The sequence below is a fragment of the Emydura macquarii genome, unplaced genomic scaffold (assembly GCF_026122565.2).
Source record: "Emydura macquarii macquarii isolate MOO-44397 ecotype Brisbane River unplaced genomic scaffold, CSIRO-AGI_Emac_v2 contig_1876, whole genome shotgun sequence".
In the NCBI taxonomy this organism is placed as follows: Eukaryota; Metazoa; Chordata; order Testudines; family Chelidae; genus Emydura; species Emydura macquarii.
The window spans coordinates 13,258,963-13,273,783 of record NW_027132013.1 but is presented as its reverse complement, the minus strand read 5'-3'; the positions used below and the strand labels follow the sequence as shown (position 1 = coordinate 13,273,783).

General features: G+C 41.1%; 1 protein-coding gene across 4 annotated transcripts in view; it reads right to left on the bottom strand.

Moving 5' to 3' along the window:
• CSTPP1 (centriolar satellite-associated tubulin polyglutamylase complex regulator 1) overlaps window positions 1-13,711 on the bottom strand; it is a 120,965-nt gene extending 107,254 nt beyond the window's left edge. The window contains exon 1 of one of the 4 annotated variants that reach the window (XM_067557675.1): window positions 13,622-13,711. In XM_067557675.1, the coding sequence (XP_067413776.1) occupies window positions 13,622-13,667 (46 nt within the window). In that variant the 5' untranslated portion in view covers window positions 13,668-13,711. Of the gene's footprint in view, window positions 1-4,515; window positions 4,732-7,356; window positions 7,622-8,477; window positions 8,533-13,621 lie in introns of those variants that run through there. The other 3 variants (XM_067557679.1, XM_067557678.1, XM_067557676.1) reach the window with 3 other exon arrangements.
• Between the last annotated feature and the right edge of the window lie 1,110 nt (window positions 13,712-14,821).

Here is a 14,821-nt window from a genome sequence, read left to right as displayed (position 1 = left end):
GGCTCTCTGGTTGTAACAAGCACTAACAGACATGGCCTACATCCTTCCTCTTTGAAAGGCACACAGTATCCAACACACATCCACATGCCTCAACACCCCATCATATTTTGTTATCTAGAATCTGTCCCTTTACTCCTCACAGTCTGGGGAGAGTTACAAATCCACTTTATTGAGAATCTGCCCACCTTCATCTGGTCTACAAACTGAACTTAATATCCCTCTTAACAAAAAGAGGGAGTGAATTAAGGACCATCAGTGGGCTAAAAACATACCAGGTTGATAAGGGTCAGCAAAATAGCATCAGAGAGAAGGAGATTATGGAGGAAAACCATTGCCAAACCAATGTTACTCAAACCAAAGCTATGCAACTCGGATCCCCCATTTAGACAAAGCCTGCCAAAGCTGATAGTTAATAGTTCAATTTGTTCCTCAAAACATTGTGTAAGCTGCTTTTGGACAGTTACATGATGTCCCTGTATGCCTCATGTAGCAGGTGTTGCTGAGCACTTGGTCACACTCACAAGCTACTGGACAGCTTTGGTGGAAAGAGGAAGCTTTGATGGGTCAAGGCAATTTTAAACTGGAGTCGTCTGGATCCAAATATGAAACAGCTGAAGTCCAGATGTTAAGCTTAAGATATACTTATTAGTCACATTCTTGACAACTTTGCACAAAGAATCTTAACAGAAACTAACAGCAGTGTGACACTGTAGTGGGTTAGCGGTCATCCCTCCCTCTCTGGCTCAGTGGGCGGCCACTTTGCCTCATTATGTCCCTGAAGCACTACCCACTATTAGGGAATTAGCTAATCAAGTTCCAAGGCCTCTTTGACGGCATAGGGCATGGCAACAAAGCAATATAGGTAGCTCAGGCCCTCAGGCAGGGCGGCGCAACAAAACAGTCTTTCACCTGAGGTCCTGACGTAGGCAGATGGTAAACAAATGCAGGCCTCTTATCTTAGAAGGAGTAGGTGGCCACTCCAGGAGTAGGAGGCCACATGGGAGTAGGAAGATCTGGGCCCATCCTACTGCACTGGGTTCTAGCCCAGGGCCCTGATAGTGGCGTACCTCTCCGCCACTTGGTCATCAGGGATCCCACCACAACATGCTGACTCAAGTTCTGACAGCAGAACGAGATCAGAGTCTGGTTTCCCTGGGCTACATCCTACCAGAGTCTGGGCGAGGGGTTCTGTAGTCCAAATGTCCTCTGTCTCATCAGGGTATTCAGCCACCAGCAATTCTAGGCGCTCCTCCTGTTCTCGGCCTCCTCTGGAGTCAGGGCGCTCCTTATCTTGGTAGCAGAATCAAGGGCCTGCAACAGGCTGGGGACATCTGTCTCCTTCCCTGGCCCGGCTCCCACTGAGCTAGAGGCCCCACCTCATACTTCCTGTTCCGTTCCTTAGCTTCTGGCAGTAAGGGTGGGCCTGGTTGGCTCTGCCCACCAGGGATCAGAGAGTGGCTCCTCCCCATCTGGCTCAGTGGGAGGCCACTCCACCTCATTAAAGACACATTCACATCAATATACAAGTTCTGTACAAGCATTAGCACTATACATAATACTGATCCTCCAAATTCAACTTTCTTTCTTTCTCCTCCCAAGGAGGATGGCTTTATATACTGAATATACTTTATATACTGAATATGATGTTATTAGTGCCAGGCTCACATGCCTAGCCTCTACATGCCCTGGTGTGTGCGCCCCTTAGGGGCTATGAGCAAAAACACTGGCACTAATGCACTTATGGCTCCCAACCAACTCAAAGTTTAGCAATATCTGTTGAATTTAGGGGTAGCCAAGCCAGGTTACAACAGTTTGGGCAGTCTGCAAATACAGCATTTAATTGGATTATTACAGTTAAAAAGATAATGGTTAGTCCTGGTCTCTACTCCATGGTGGATTTTTACCTGATTATAACAGTTTAGCCTTTTCGACAGAGGCTGCACCAAACTGAGCTAACTCTTCTTACCCACAACTCCAGTTGATCACTTTCATTTGTGTAGACAAAGCCCTAAAAATATTGCTGTTAAAACAAATGGAAGCTGTATTTCAGTCCCACTATGTTAGGTGTCAATGCTGAGATCTGTGGGGTTGGTTTTTAATTGTAAAAGGAAAATTTGATATTTGAGCAACTTGGAAAGAAAGGGATAATCAATGCAAAAAAATACATATGTTATGAAACAGCATGACTGAGAATTTAAATGCGTGAAAAGTCAAGAAATTCAGAAGATTTGCACAGCACTTTTCACTTGGCCACATTGCACACACAGTATTTTCTATTAGTAGGCAGTCACGTACTATGGTGACAACGGGTATGTAAGTATCCAGACAGGACTGTTAAAATACCTTAGGATATATATGTAGGCAATGTGACCAAGTTAACCATGCTGCCAGAATTAATTTTCTGATTTTTATGCATTTAAATACACAATCTTCGTGCTGCATTAACATGGAGTGTCTCTTTCTGCACTGAAATTTAAAAAAAAGACAAAAGGGAAACAAATGAGAGAGAGACCTTTCTTGGCAGCTGGTCCACTACAGCATCGCAAGAGGTGCTGAGAGTCAGGAGTGAGCTGCACTGGATAATAAGACTGATCCTTGTTCATTATGTGTCACATTATTAACTAAAGTGTTCAGAATATAAATATTTGATGCAGAGTAAGATAACTTGCTCTATCTTCTGTTTCAACTAGCAGGAGTTAGTTAATGTTAGAAGTACTGCAAAGTGGACCAAAAAAAAAAAAAAAAAAAAATCCCTCCAAAATAAACTAGAGGTGGGAGAACATATACCTAGGAAGCGATGTAAGCCCCATTTTAGAACAAAGTGTTGAAAGGGTAACAAAGGCTCTGTTGCAGTATCACACAGAAGAGCCACAGCAATAGGAGCACACATGCACACACTTTACAGACTATGTGAGCAGAACTGTTACCAGGATGGACTGATTTAAAATCAGTGCAATTTTAACCATTATTTAAATCACAAAAAGCAGGAAACCTTGATTTAAATAATTTTAATTGTGCTTTGCATTTGTACTTTTAGTTATTTTCCTAAAGAAAGGAAAAATCTCGTTAGTTGGCATCCATTAAAACACGTTGATTTGCAATTAAATATAGTCACACTAAATGTGGTGTTTCTTATTGCTAACCAGAACAATACACTATATCTATACACATTAATTTAAGAAATTATACAGCTTAATTTAATATTTATTCAGATTCTTAATTTTTTATATTTTGCGTTATGTTAGAAGATGGTGACTGATGCATTTCTTATTTACTAAATGATTATTCATTTTTTATTTGTGATTTGTGTCAAGCTCTATTATAAACTCCCAATTGGTTTCTTCACTTTTAACGAACTCATCATTGAATTAAACAAGTTGAATAAACTGAAATGAAAAAAAATATTCTCTCTGCACCTGCAGAATAGGTTACTGCTGTCAAAAGCTGGTTTAGCACCTCTACAAACTCTAGCCAATGACTTCTACCAGTTCAATGGTTTGACTTTCTTTAAAACTGGACAAACGTACTGCTTAATAGTTTTAGTATTTAATTTTAATTGATTATAGTAAGTTTAGACCTTAACAAAGATTGTCATTTTCAAATTTAATTTTAAATAGATCCATTTTTAAAAAACAATTGTTTAATTTACATAAAAGTTCAATTTAAACTTTTTAAAATGGGGCTTTTTACTGTTGGTTTTTTAAATATTGATTTTTATCCACTGATTGTCTCTGCATGTAGTTTTTCCAACAGCAGTGGATCTTTCAAGATATCTTTTTAACTTTTCAAGATACCTTTTTAACTACTTTAAACATCACTATAGAGCAGCCTAAACAAGACAGACATTCTTTAAACCAAAAGTTAAACTATTGTCCATATAGCACCACTCAGAGCCCTGCATGATTTTTTGACAATGTAATTTTGATTAACCCTAATAACATTTACTGTGCCCTACCATGTGGCACAATGTGTCAGTGAAAGGTGTCATACCACAGATAACATTACAATACAAGGCATGTGCTGCTGCTGCTGCTGCTGCTGCTTTGGGAGATGTACTGAGGGGCTACACAATCTAACAGTGAAATATTTTTAACACTCAGGATTTCAAAGCCCCTTGAGACAAACAGTCTAAATTAAGAATCAAAACATTTCTTAGTCTTATGGACAACTGAGAACAAACACTCCTACAATAAGCCAGCATAACGATTACAGAGTACAGCATTTACTCTATTCCAAACCTGCATAGTTTGGCCTCAGTGTCTTCCTAGTTTAGTGTTTCATGCTCTCCAATAGGCTACCTCTGATGTAGCACAGCAGCTGGCAGTGGTGAGACTCCACTGAAGTACTCTGCTATGTCAAAGCACTATCAATATTAGTCCATTCCCTTAAGAAGCAGCACACTGAAGACTACCCTCTTATACACCCGCCAGGAGAACAAGCTGGAGGTGAGGTTTACTGGTACAATGGATTAATGCCATGCACTCTTCAGCCATAGAGATGTGAGAAAAGACATACATCACACAAGTTTGATCCTCTCACTCAAGACCCCGACAAATGTCCGTCCACATCACAAAGCCAGTGCGTGATTTGACAAAACTGACAGTTTTTGCTCAGAAGAACAAGGACAGCAAGAGATCAGAAGTGGGTACACAGCCAGCAGGTCAAGGTTGGCATGCACTGGGAAAGTTGTGATTTAAAACATGCAGAAAGCCTGCCTACATTTATTGATTGATTTTGGCAACCCCAGGCTATCCAGTCCCTCACTTTTACAATCACAAATAATACTCAAGACATCAATTTGTACTGCTGATAAATGTAGAGTACTAGTTGAACTTCCTCACTAATATTGCTCATTCATACTAACAGACAAAAGGACTGTTCAGCCTTCTTCGCTAACTAGCTTGAGTTGGTTGGTATTTGTTTGTTTGTTTTTAAAAGGGACACCGTCAACATGAAATCTAGCCAATTATGTTTTCCTATTTTAAAAAATTTCCTTCCACATTGCTATGTGAAAATCCAGCACAAACAAAAGGGAAAGTCACTAACCATGCCAAGGAAAAAGAACTAACTTTAAACAAAGTGCAGTCAAATGTATAAACAAATGGGTTGAAAAATGGAGAAAAAAAATCTTATTTTCCCTTAACCTCTTTCATTTATAGTAATATTAAATGTTACAAGTAACAATAGAAGGTAAATAATTTTCATACAAACGTGAATTTTAAGGTAAATTTTCCTTTAACAGAAAATTCCCTCTCAGGAATCAGTCCCTACAGAGCGGTAATCCCAAACTCACTGAATTAAAACATGGCATGGTATTTTAGTTTTTACTGAGCAGCACAGTGACAGGATTTGAAAAGTAGAGGCAGACATTAAATACTAAGATGACAGGAGCCTTAGACATAAGTAAACTAGAGTAGTTATCTAACAAAGCAGTCAGGTTCTTTTGGCTTGGCCTGCTCCAGAATTGTAGCAGTGCTGCAGGAAGCAAAAACCCAAGACACCAGGCTCACAACAGTATTCCTAGAACGTGGGAAGAGTAGCAAACTGGGCTTACCTTCTCACAGGGGAAGATTTCTTGTTTTATTTTATCAAGATGACAGAAAGACTCCTCTTATTTCATTCATATGATATTTAGCACATACTCGCATGACAGTCATATTTATGTTCACATGCTCTTAGTTGAGGAGCCCCTTTTATTTGGCTGTTATTTCTGCTTCCTGTATAGGGTTTCTCACCACAATGTAATAGAGATCCTATTATCGTTGATCTTTTACCTTAAATAGTTCAATTTCTGTAGAACTATCAATTTTTTTAAGGAATTCTGATTCCAGTTTGTTTTATATAAAGAGAACTGTGTTCTCATGACATATTTCAAATGTGCCTGTCTCCTATCTGCATACATTCAAATTATAATGAAAGAGCGCCATTACTCTCCAGACTCCCACATTTCCCTACAAAAGTAGGATGAATAAGACAGGGCAGGCACAGGGAAAGAGAAAGAGAAGTGCTCACTAAAATGCAAACATCTCTTTCTCATTCTGAAAATACGGAACTAATTTATCCACTCACTCCAACCTCATGGTAACAGCTATAGTCAGGGTTCTCTTGATACCTTTCCAGGTGGTCCGGTAGCTCCAGTAATACAATACTGCAGCTCTGAGATGAAAGATGGTCTTGTGGTTAAAGCACTGGACTGGGACTCAGGAGAGCCGATTCAATTCCTAACTCCATCATAGATTTCCTATGAATGTTGGACAAGTCACTTACTCTTTGCATTTCAGGTTCCCATCTGTAAAATGGGGTAATACTTCTTTTCTCCCACCCTTTGTCTGTCTTTTCTATTTAGACTGTAAGCACTTCCAGACAGGGACCATCTTTTATTATACATTTATACAGTGAATAAATAGTACAATAGGGTCCTCATCTCATCTGAGGCCTCTAGCTGCTTCTGTAACAAATATTATTATCTAAATATTTCAGTTAAAGAAAATAATTATACCTACATCCCTCAACCAAATACTCCAAAGACTGTGCAGAAGGGAGGGGGAGCCCTGGCTGTCAGAAAACACTCCACACAACTGCAATATTCCCGAGAGCTCATTTCGGTGCTGCAAGAGTCAGGGGGCTCTCTGGCTGCCAAGAGCAGAAAGATTCTCACTTATCACTCCTGGGTTCTCTTTCCTCACCACTCCTTTGTCATGTGAGGTCTGTGTGTCTAGTACTAAACAGGTCCATTTTTTACAAAGTGAAGAGTCTCCCTGGCACAGGGTTCATGTTCTCACATGTCTGCAGCGGAGAAAGGATGAAGGGAAAAATCTTTGAGGGCAGGGGGAGGGAGAACGAATAGAAAAAAATATAACTCAAAGTTCTACAATCCATTAAATCTCCTTTATAATAAAAAAGTATGCCTTCCACTACAGTACACTGAAGCTGCAGTGCACAGTTCTCTAAACGTCTCATCATCTTCCTCAGACATTGGGGCATGCTTTATCAACTATAAACAAAACAACCATCAGTCACAGAACCATAAAAGTTAGGTTTGGAAGGGACTATTTAGATCTTTCTACTATGGTTACTACCTCTATGGCTTCCCAGAGTGTCAGCCCTCCAGAATGTCACTGAATGTTTTCTCTCTCTCTCTCTCTCTCTCTCTCACACACTCACACACACACCCCCACCCCCACTCCATACACTTCAATTTGCTTCTCGTTGACTGCTGGATCTAGTTAAAAATAATGTCCTACTTATTATAAAATTCACCATAGACTCATTTACACTAAACTTAAGGCCTCATCCCTCTAAATCCCTCCCCATTAATTGAGCTCTGGCCTCCTCTGCTCCCCTACACAAACTCACCGCCACTGGAGCAAGGGCCCTCTGCAGCTCTGCCATCTGGGACTGTCTCCCTGGAACTGTCTGACTCATGAATCCTCTTTATTTCAAATCATTTTTCTCTATACCAAATGCCTAATTTCTTTTTCCTTGTTACTTTCTATTCAACTCTGAGCAGCTTGTATGAAACAAAGTTGTATTGTGATATACTTCTCTTTAGAATATACATTTAAACAGTACTGCTCTTAGCACGTGAGCTGGACATGGTAGAATGATCTTCAATATGAAAAAAATTGTGACACCAAAGACCTGGCACATAATGCTACTCTGGGCACCCATATGACCTGCCAGGCTTCTGTTTGCATTGGGGGCAGGTTGCCTATCCCAGATGAGATAAAGCACAGCAGGCTGATCTCAGGTTCTCTTCAGAAGAACACCTGATAGGGCTGTCTGGGGCAACACAGACTTCTGAATAAGATTAGAGAAACCTAATCTTGTTTGGTTTTGTTTGTTTGTTTTTAATCACAATCACCTATAATCTCACAACCAGATAATGGTATTAACAAAACCTTGACACACAATAGGGCTGGAGAAAGGTTATCATCTCTAAAGAATCGGGCTTTTACACAGCTAGGTCAATGAAAAAAAAAAGAAAGAAAGAAAAAAAAAAAAAAAAAAGAGAAAAAGGCTCAGAAGTGCTTTCTAAAGCATTATTTACTTGTATTGGGTTTCTACTAAGCAAACAAAACTCAGTCAAAAGCTTTTGTGAAAAGCATATTTGGTAATTTCAGAAATAATTGGTTTGTTTTAAAAAAGTAGTATTTCATTTTCAAGTGCCCCTTAAAGGCACCTATTCTAAACCCTAGTCTTACACCATTTTTTGTTGTTGCATTTTTAAAGCATGCATCCTATGCAAAATCCAGCTGGTTTAGTTAACTTGAAACTATTATTATTAATTTTCTTAACTACACTTGTCCAACAGAAACCCTCATTAAAAATATTAAATTAAAGCCAACTAGCCCATTTAATAAAAATCTGTTCTCTAAATTTCATCTTATAATTCTACTTCAAAGAGTTGTTCTAAACCCTCTCCAAAAGGACTCAGATTGAAAATGTTGAAATGACACAAAAGCAAAATGACCAACCAGCTATCTAGCTGCAGGGGCACAATGAGCTTCCATGTGAGGTGGAATCAGCATTTAGTCACTTCCTCTCAGACCTGAAGAGATTCCAAATGCTGTAGAGATAACATGTGCGTATCCAAATGAGAGGAGGAAGCACCACACATCACGCTAGTGCAGGGGTAGTCAATAATAGAACGGCAGGCCAAATCCAGATTGCCAGATGCTTTGAATGGACATCTTATTTAATTATCATCATCGCGCCGGGGGGGGGGGGGGGGGGGGGGGTGGTGGTGTTTATTATTTTTCTCTGAAGTCTGGACCTTGACCATACCTTAAGCAAGAAATTTGAACCTTGACAAAAAATAATTAACTCCCCCTGCTCTAGGAATCCCTCCAGATGAAAGACAGGCTGTAGGAGCTACATCCATGTTTCTTTGGCCAAAGAGAGGGCCACCTCTGCTGCAGCACTAAGCCTTTGAAAGGGAGGAGAGCTACATCAGAAGATTTCTCCCCTCCCCCCAAAAAAATCCCCAAACAATCTATGGAACACAATTGAGCCAATGTTACATGGGAAACATATCTGTCTGTGCTTAAGTGCACAGCCAATAGGACTGAAATAACCAAGTACTGAAAGACATATTCAGCCAAAATAATGGGCCAGCTATATTTGCTCCTCCAGTGCCAATAGTGTATTGTTAAATTGAGGAATTAAAGACTTTTCTGGGGGGAGGTGGTACATTATCTTGTAAATGAGGTTAACAGAGCTAAATACAAGTGCTAACATAACTGGAAAAATTAAATGAGATAAGACCTGGGTAACTCTAGGTCTTTTAGCCTGATATCAAACCCATGCAAAATAATGGAAAAGCTGATATTGGATTCAACTGATAAAGAATTAAAAGGTCAGAACTATAATTATTGCAAGTCAACATGATTTTTGGAAAACAGATCTTTTCAAACAAGATTGATATTTGACGAGATTACAAATTTGGTTAATAAAAAAAGTAATATTTAGACTTTTGTTGGGCGTCTGTCTTAGTAATACATCTTTCTGATTAAATAATAAGAACTATACAATGTAAACAGAGCACATATTAAATGGGTTAAGAACTGGATAGCTGACAGAGCTCAAAAAAAGTAGTTGTCTATGGGGAACCATCACTGAATGGAAGTGCTTCTAGTGGGGTTCTGCAGGGATTGGTACTAGACCCAGTGCTATTCAACATTTTCATCAATGACTTGGAAATAAATATAAAATCATTGCTGATTAATTTGCAGATGACACAAAGACTGATTGGAAAAGTGGTAAATAATGAGGAGGACAGGGCAGTCATACATTGTGATCTGGATTGCTTGGTAAACTGGGCCCATTCAAACAAAATGTGTTTTAATACAGTCACATGCAAAGACAAACATCTAGGTAGATAGATAAGGTATGCAAGCCATATCTACAGAATGGAGGACTGTGTCTGAAAAGTAGTGACTTGAAAAGGATTTAGGAGTCATAGCAGAAAAGATACTCAGTGAGCTCCCCATGCAATGCTGCGGCATAAATGGCTAAATTAAGGATCCTTGTTTGTATAGAGGAGATTTGCGAACAGGGAGTGATTTTACCTCTGTATACGGTGTCCGTGAGACTGTAACTAGAATACCATGTAGAGTTCTGGTATCGATTTCTTAAAAAGCATGTTAAAAAATTGGAGGTGTAGAAAAGAGACTCAAAATGATTTGAAAGCTAGAAAAGAAGCTTTCCAGTGATAGACTTAAAGAGTTCAATCAAAAAGAAGATTGAGAGGTTACTTGATTACAGTGTAAAAGTGCTTTCAAGGGAAGAAAATATCCAGCACTAAAGGACTGATTTAGTGGACAAAAACATAACAAGAACCAATGACTAGATGCTGAAGCTAGACAAAAATTAAGTTAGAAGTTAGGTACAAATTTTTAACAATGAGGATGATTAACCATTGGAACAAACTACCAAGGCAAGAGGTGGATTCTCCATCTCTTGAGATCTTCCAATCAAGATTGGATTCTTTCTGGAAGAAATGCTTTAGCCAAACACAAGTTATTGGACCCCACACAGACACAACTGGGAGAAATGTAATAGCATATGGTATGCAGGAGGTCAGATTAGATGATCTAATGGTCCCTTTTCCTTAAACTCTATGTATCTATTAATTATAAATATTAAAAATCCAGAAAAAGGAGTGAGCAGTGAGTTGGCAAAATTTGCAGAAGACAAAATTATTTAGGTTAAATCAAGTGCAAAGAGGACTGTGAGGAACTTCAAAAGGACCTAATCAAGGAAGGTGAATGGGTGACACAATGGTAGAAGAAATTAAATGTTGATAAAATGCCAAGTAACATACATTAGAGAGAAAAAACTAGAGCTACTTGTTCACCTCACAAATTTCTAAATTAACTATAAATTACTCAGGGAAAACACCCATGCATTGCTGTAGCCAACTCAACAAAGACCTCTGCTTAATGCGCAGCTGCGGTCAAAAAAGCAAACAAAATGTTAGGGTACAAAAGGAATGGTTTGGTGTTTACTATGGAAAATATTTTAATATAAATCAATGGAGCAGACTCATCTGAAACACTGTTTTTGGTACTAGTCACCTCAGCTCAAAAAAGCTACTGCCACATTAGAAGGAGTTCAGAGACTAGCAACGAGAATGATTAGAGGCATGGAAAACATTTCAAGTGAAAAAAGATTGGGACTGTTCACTTTAGGGAGATGACATAAGAAAGGACAAGGTAAAGTATCTAAAACTAATGAATGATGTTTAGAACATACATCAGGAACTTCTATTCACCCTCTTGCATAATAAAAAAAAGCAAAGGGACATTCAATTAAACTAAAAAGTGGCACATTCAAAACTGACAAAGGAAATACTTTTTTATACAACATACAATTAGACTTTGGCATTCACAGCCACAGAAAATTGAGGCTAAGTATTTAGCAAGATTCAAGTAAGGATTGGATAATTATATATAACAAGACTATAGAATTTACTTTCATAACTCTATAAAAAAGTTTTTGAAAGGCTATAAAACTTCATGTTTCGGGGGTTACATCCATCTCTTATTATTAGAGGTTAGAAAGAAAGAAAGATTCATCCAGAGTGAGAGAAGTGATTTTAAGTCCTAAAAATTACCTGCCTGCTTTCCTCCCAGTTCAGTTCCAACACAATTTTAGCAGTTGCTACCTCCGGAACTGCTAGAGATAGAATCCAATTCATACTATGTGAATGTTTGGCACACTAGTGGTTAGTGGGACACAGACTGCTAAAATCACGTCAGAATGGATTTGTTTGTTTGTTTTTTAAGACAAGATGATGATAAGGTCCAAAAACTTGTGACTTGCCAGACCTGGGAATATGATGATGGGTCTAGTGGTCAAAGCAAAATCACTCTGATTCTTGCCCATTTGTATAAGATAACTCTCTGCACTTTGGAGAAACAAGCAAACTAGTTACTTATACACAAGTAACCCTGACTTCATAACAGCCCTAACCATCTGGGGGCAGCAAGCTAAGGAGTTTGAATGTAAAAGTTGTAAGGGATTCAAATATTAGGCAACGTTTTTCAACCTCCTTTTGTCCCGCTCAGCCTAGATTCTCTCTAATAATTAAATGAAGTAATACATTGGCTTTATTTTATCATAGTTATTTCCATTACACACAGTGATCCCAGAACCCTTTGCTCTTCAGTCCACCGAAGCACTGAGCAGTAGCACAGACCATACTGTGCTCAGTCTAGAGAGGACCAACACCCACAGCTGGAGAAAAGAAAAAAAAAAAGCAGTTCCTTAGGGTGCTGCTGCAGGAGATTTGTAAGCTTTGTTATAACTGACATGGGAGAATCATAGAAGAATGTTACTGAATCTTGTTTCAGTGGCGGATGAAAGTTTCTTTCAAGCCATGTCTCCCAACTCCTGCAGCTCCCACTTCAGTGTGAAGACACCTGAATCAACAATGAGCAAAGGAAGGGAATCTGTATGCAGAGTAGATAATGAAATACAATAGGCTGTATGGATTTTATGTTCCACCTTGTCACAGTATGAAAGCAGTACAAAACATTTGTTACTGATCACACAATATAAATAACTGAATTGAGAGATGAGGAGCTCACACTTTCCTTAACTGTGACCTGCAGCGGCATCCTGCCAGGAACCCAAGGGTTACACCCAATGGCACAGAAATGTACATACTTTTAAAAATAAAAAATAAATGCCCAGAGCCATAATTTGCTCCTTCTTGACTCTTCCCTGACAGATTGATAGAAACTGGTTGTTTTACTTTCCAAGCAATAAAACCTTCAGTTACTCAATCTTGTCACCCAGCAAGTAAGTATTCTCACATGGATAAAGCAATATTTGATTCTTGAGCACCCCTGGTTTCAAGGAACATTCAAGAAATGGCAACAGAGGGACCATCAAGTTATCTAGAGTACACTTCTGTAGATAAATCAACTATATACTTCAAACACACATCCACTGGATCTCTAGTCTCTTCCCAAGATGGAGGCAGCAGGCACAAGGGAGGGAGTCAGGGACTCCTGGCTTGGACAACAGCATGGACCTTTAGAGAAATGCCAGTTACATCTCCACCCAGCTTGTGAACTCCACAGAGTCTCCTTTCACTGATCATTTCTTACATTTTTCTAAAAAAACCAAAAAGGAAAGTGCTAGGGAAAAAAAAAACAAAAAAAAAAAAAACAAGGTTAGCTGGAGAGAAAGTGGTGACTATCGAGCAAAATCTTGCGGATCACTCATCATTTACACATACAGAAAACACAGATGCTAGAAAGCCTGGCGTTAGGTTGCTTTGCCGAACGTAAAGTGACGCACAACCAAGGTCACCTTAACGCGACCCCTCCAGCTCCAGACTAGGAAGCCACAAAACAAAACCCCGGGACAGAGACCCCTCGGCAGCCCCGTGCCCGCTCCTGACACCCCAAAGCCACCGCGCCGGGCCCCCGGGAGCAGAGCGCTGAAGGGAAGACTGAGCTCGGCTAGAGCCCATCGCACGAGCACAAGGAGCCCGGCCCAGAGGCACCGAGGCTGGGGCTCCCGTGGGGCCTGTACCCGGGAGGCTGGTTCCCTCCCGCTCTGCACCGAGGGGAGCAGCGTGGGGCAGCCTAGCCGTCACCGTCTTTACCCAGGTACTCGGGCCCCGGCAGGGAAAGGCGTTCGGGGCTCAGCATCTCCACGCCGCGTCTGTCCTTCCCGGCCTCCGTCCGTTTCCAGGACGCCGTCGCCAGCCGCCGTCGCTGGGTAGGGGAAGAGGAGAGACGTAAAACTGTCTCCCGCCGGAAACACATACCGTCACACCAGAGGTTCCGCGGGGAGGGAAAGGCAGCAGTGTCACACCAGGCAACTCCCTCCCCCCCCCCACCAGGGTCCTCTCCCTGCCCCGCCCCAGGGCCCTCTGCCAATCCCGGCGGCAGCCCCGCCCCCCAGCCCCGGGCCGGCCGGGACTGGGGTAGGTACACATGCGCACACAGGGCCACGGGGCTTGAGGAGCGAAGGGCGAGCTGCGCTCCGTGCCCATTGGTTGAGAGGCACGAGATGCACGTGCCCTGCTGAAAGCTCTGCGGGGAGCCAGAGCCGCGGCGCGGGCTCAGCAAAGCCCCTGGTCGGTGGGGAGACGCGGGGAGGGGAGGCCCGTTGAACAGTGTGCTCTGCTCAGCTCAGCTCTCTGGCCACTCCTGGGGCGCCTGCGCTGCAGCCAGGGCCCAGCGGGGCGATGAGGGGCAGGGAGGGGTGGTTGAAGAGAATGGCACTGCCTGCCTGCTATAGCGGCCAATGGGGGGCATGATGAGGGTAGGTACCATCGCGTCGGATGTAGAGAGAGGAGAGCAGGAACCCTTAGTCACCCCCTCCTAATACAGGAACAGGAGACAGTCTGCCAAGTTGAAAGGCAGCACATTTCTAAGAACACTTAGGTAGGACAGTGCCAGTTAGCTTGTGGAACTCACTGCCACAAGAGATCATTGAGGCCAGGAGTTCAGCCCAGTTTTAAAAAGGATCAGATATTTATATGGATAATGAGAACATACAGAATTGCGTTAATGTTAATTAAAACAAAACAAAAAAAGCCAGACATTTGGAAGGAATGTAAACTCTTATTCTTCAGGACACACACCACTTATCTAACTGATGTGGGGGGAGGGGGGTAAATATAATTTTTCCTTATGAGTAATTTCTTCCATAACTGCCCACTTTGGGGTTTCCTGCATCTTCCTCTGAAGTATCTGGTACTGGCTACAGTTGGGATACTGGGTGAAAAGGACCCCTAGTCTGATCTGATCTAGCAGTTCCTATGGTCTTAAAACTGGCAAAGATTTCTACTTTCAAG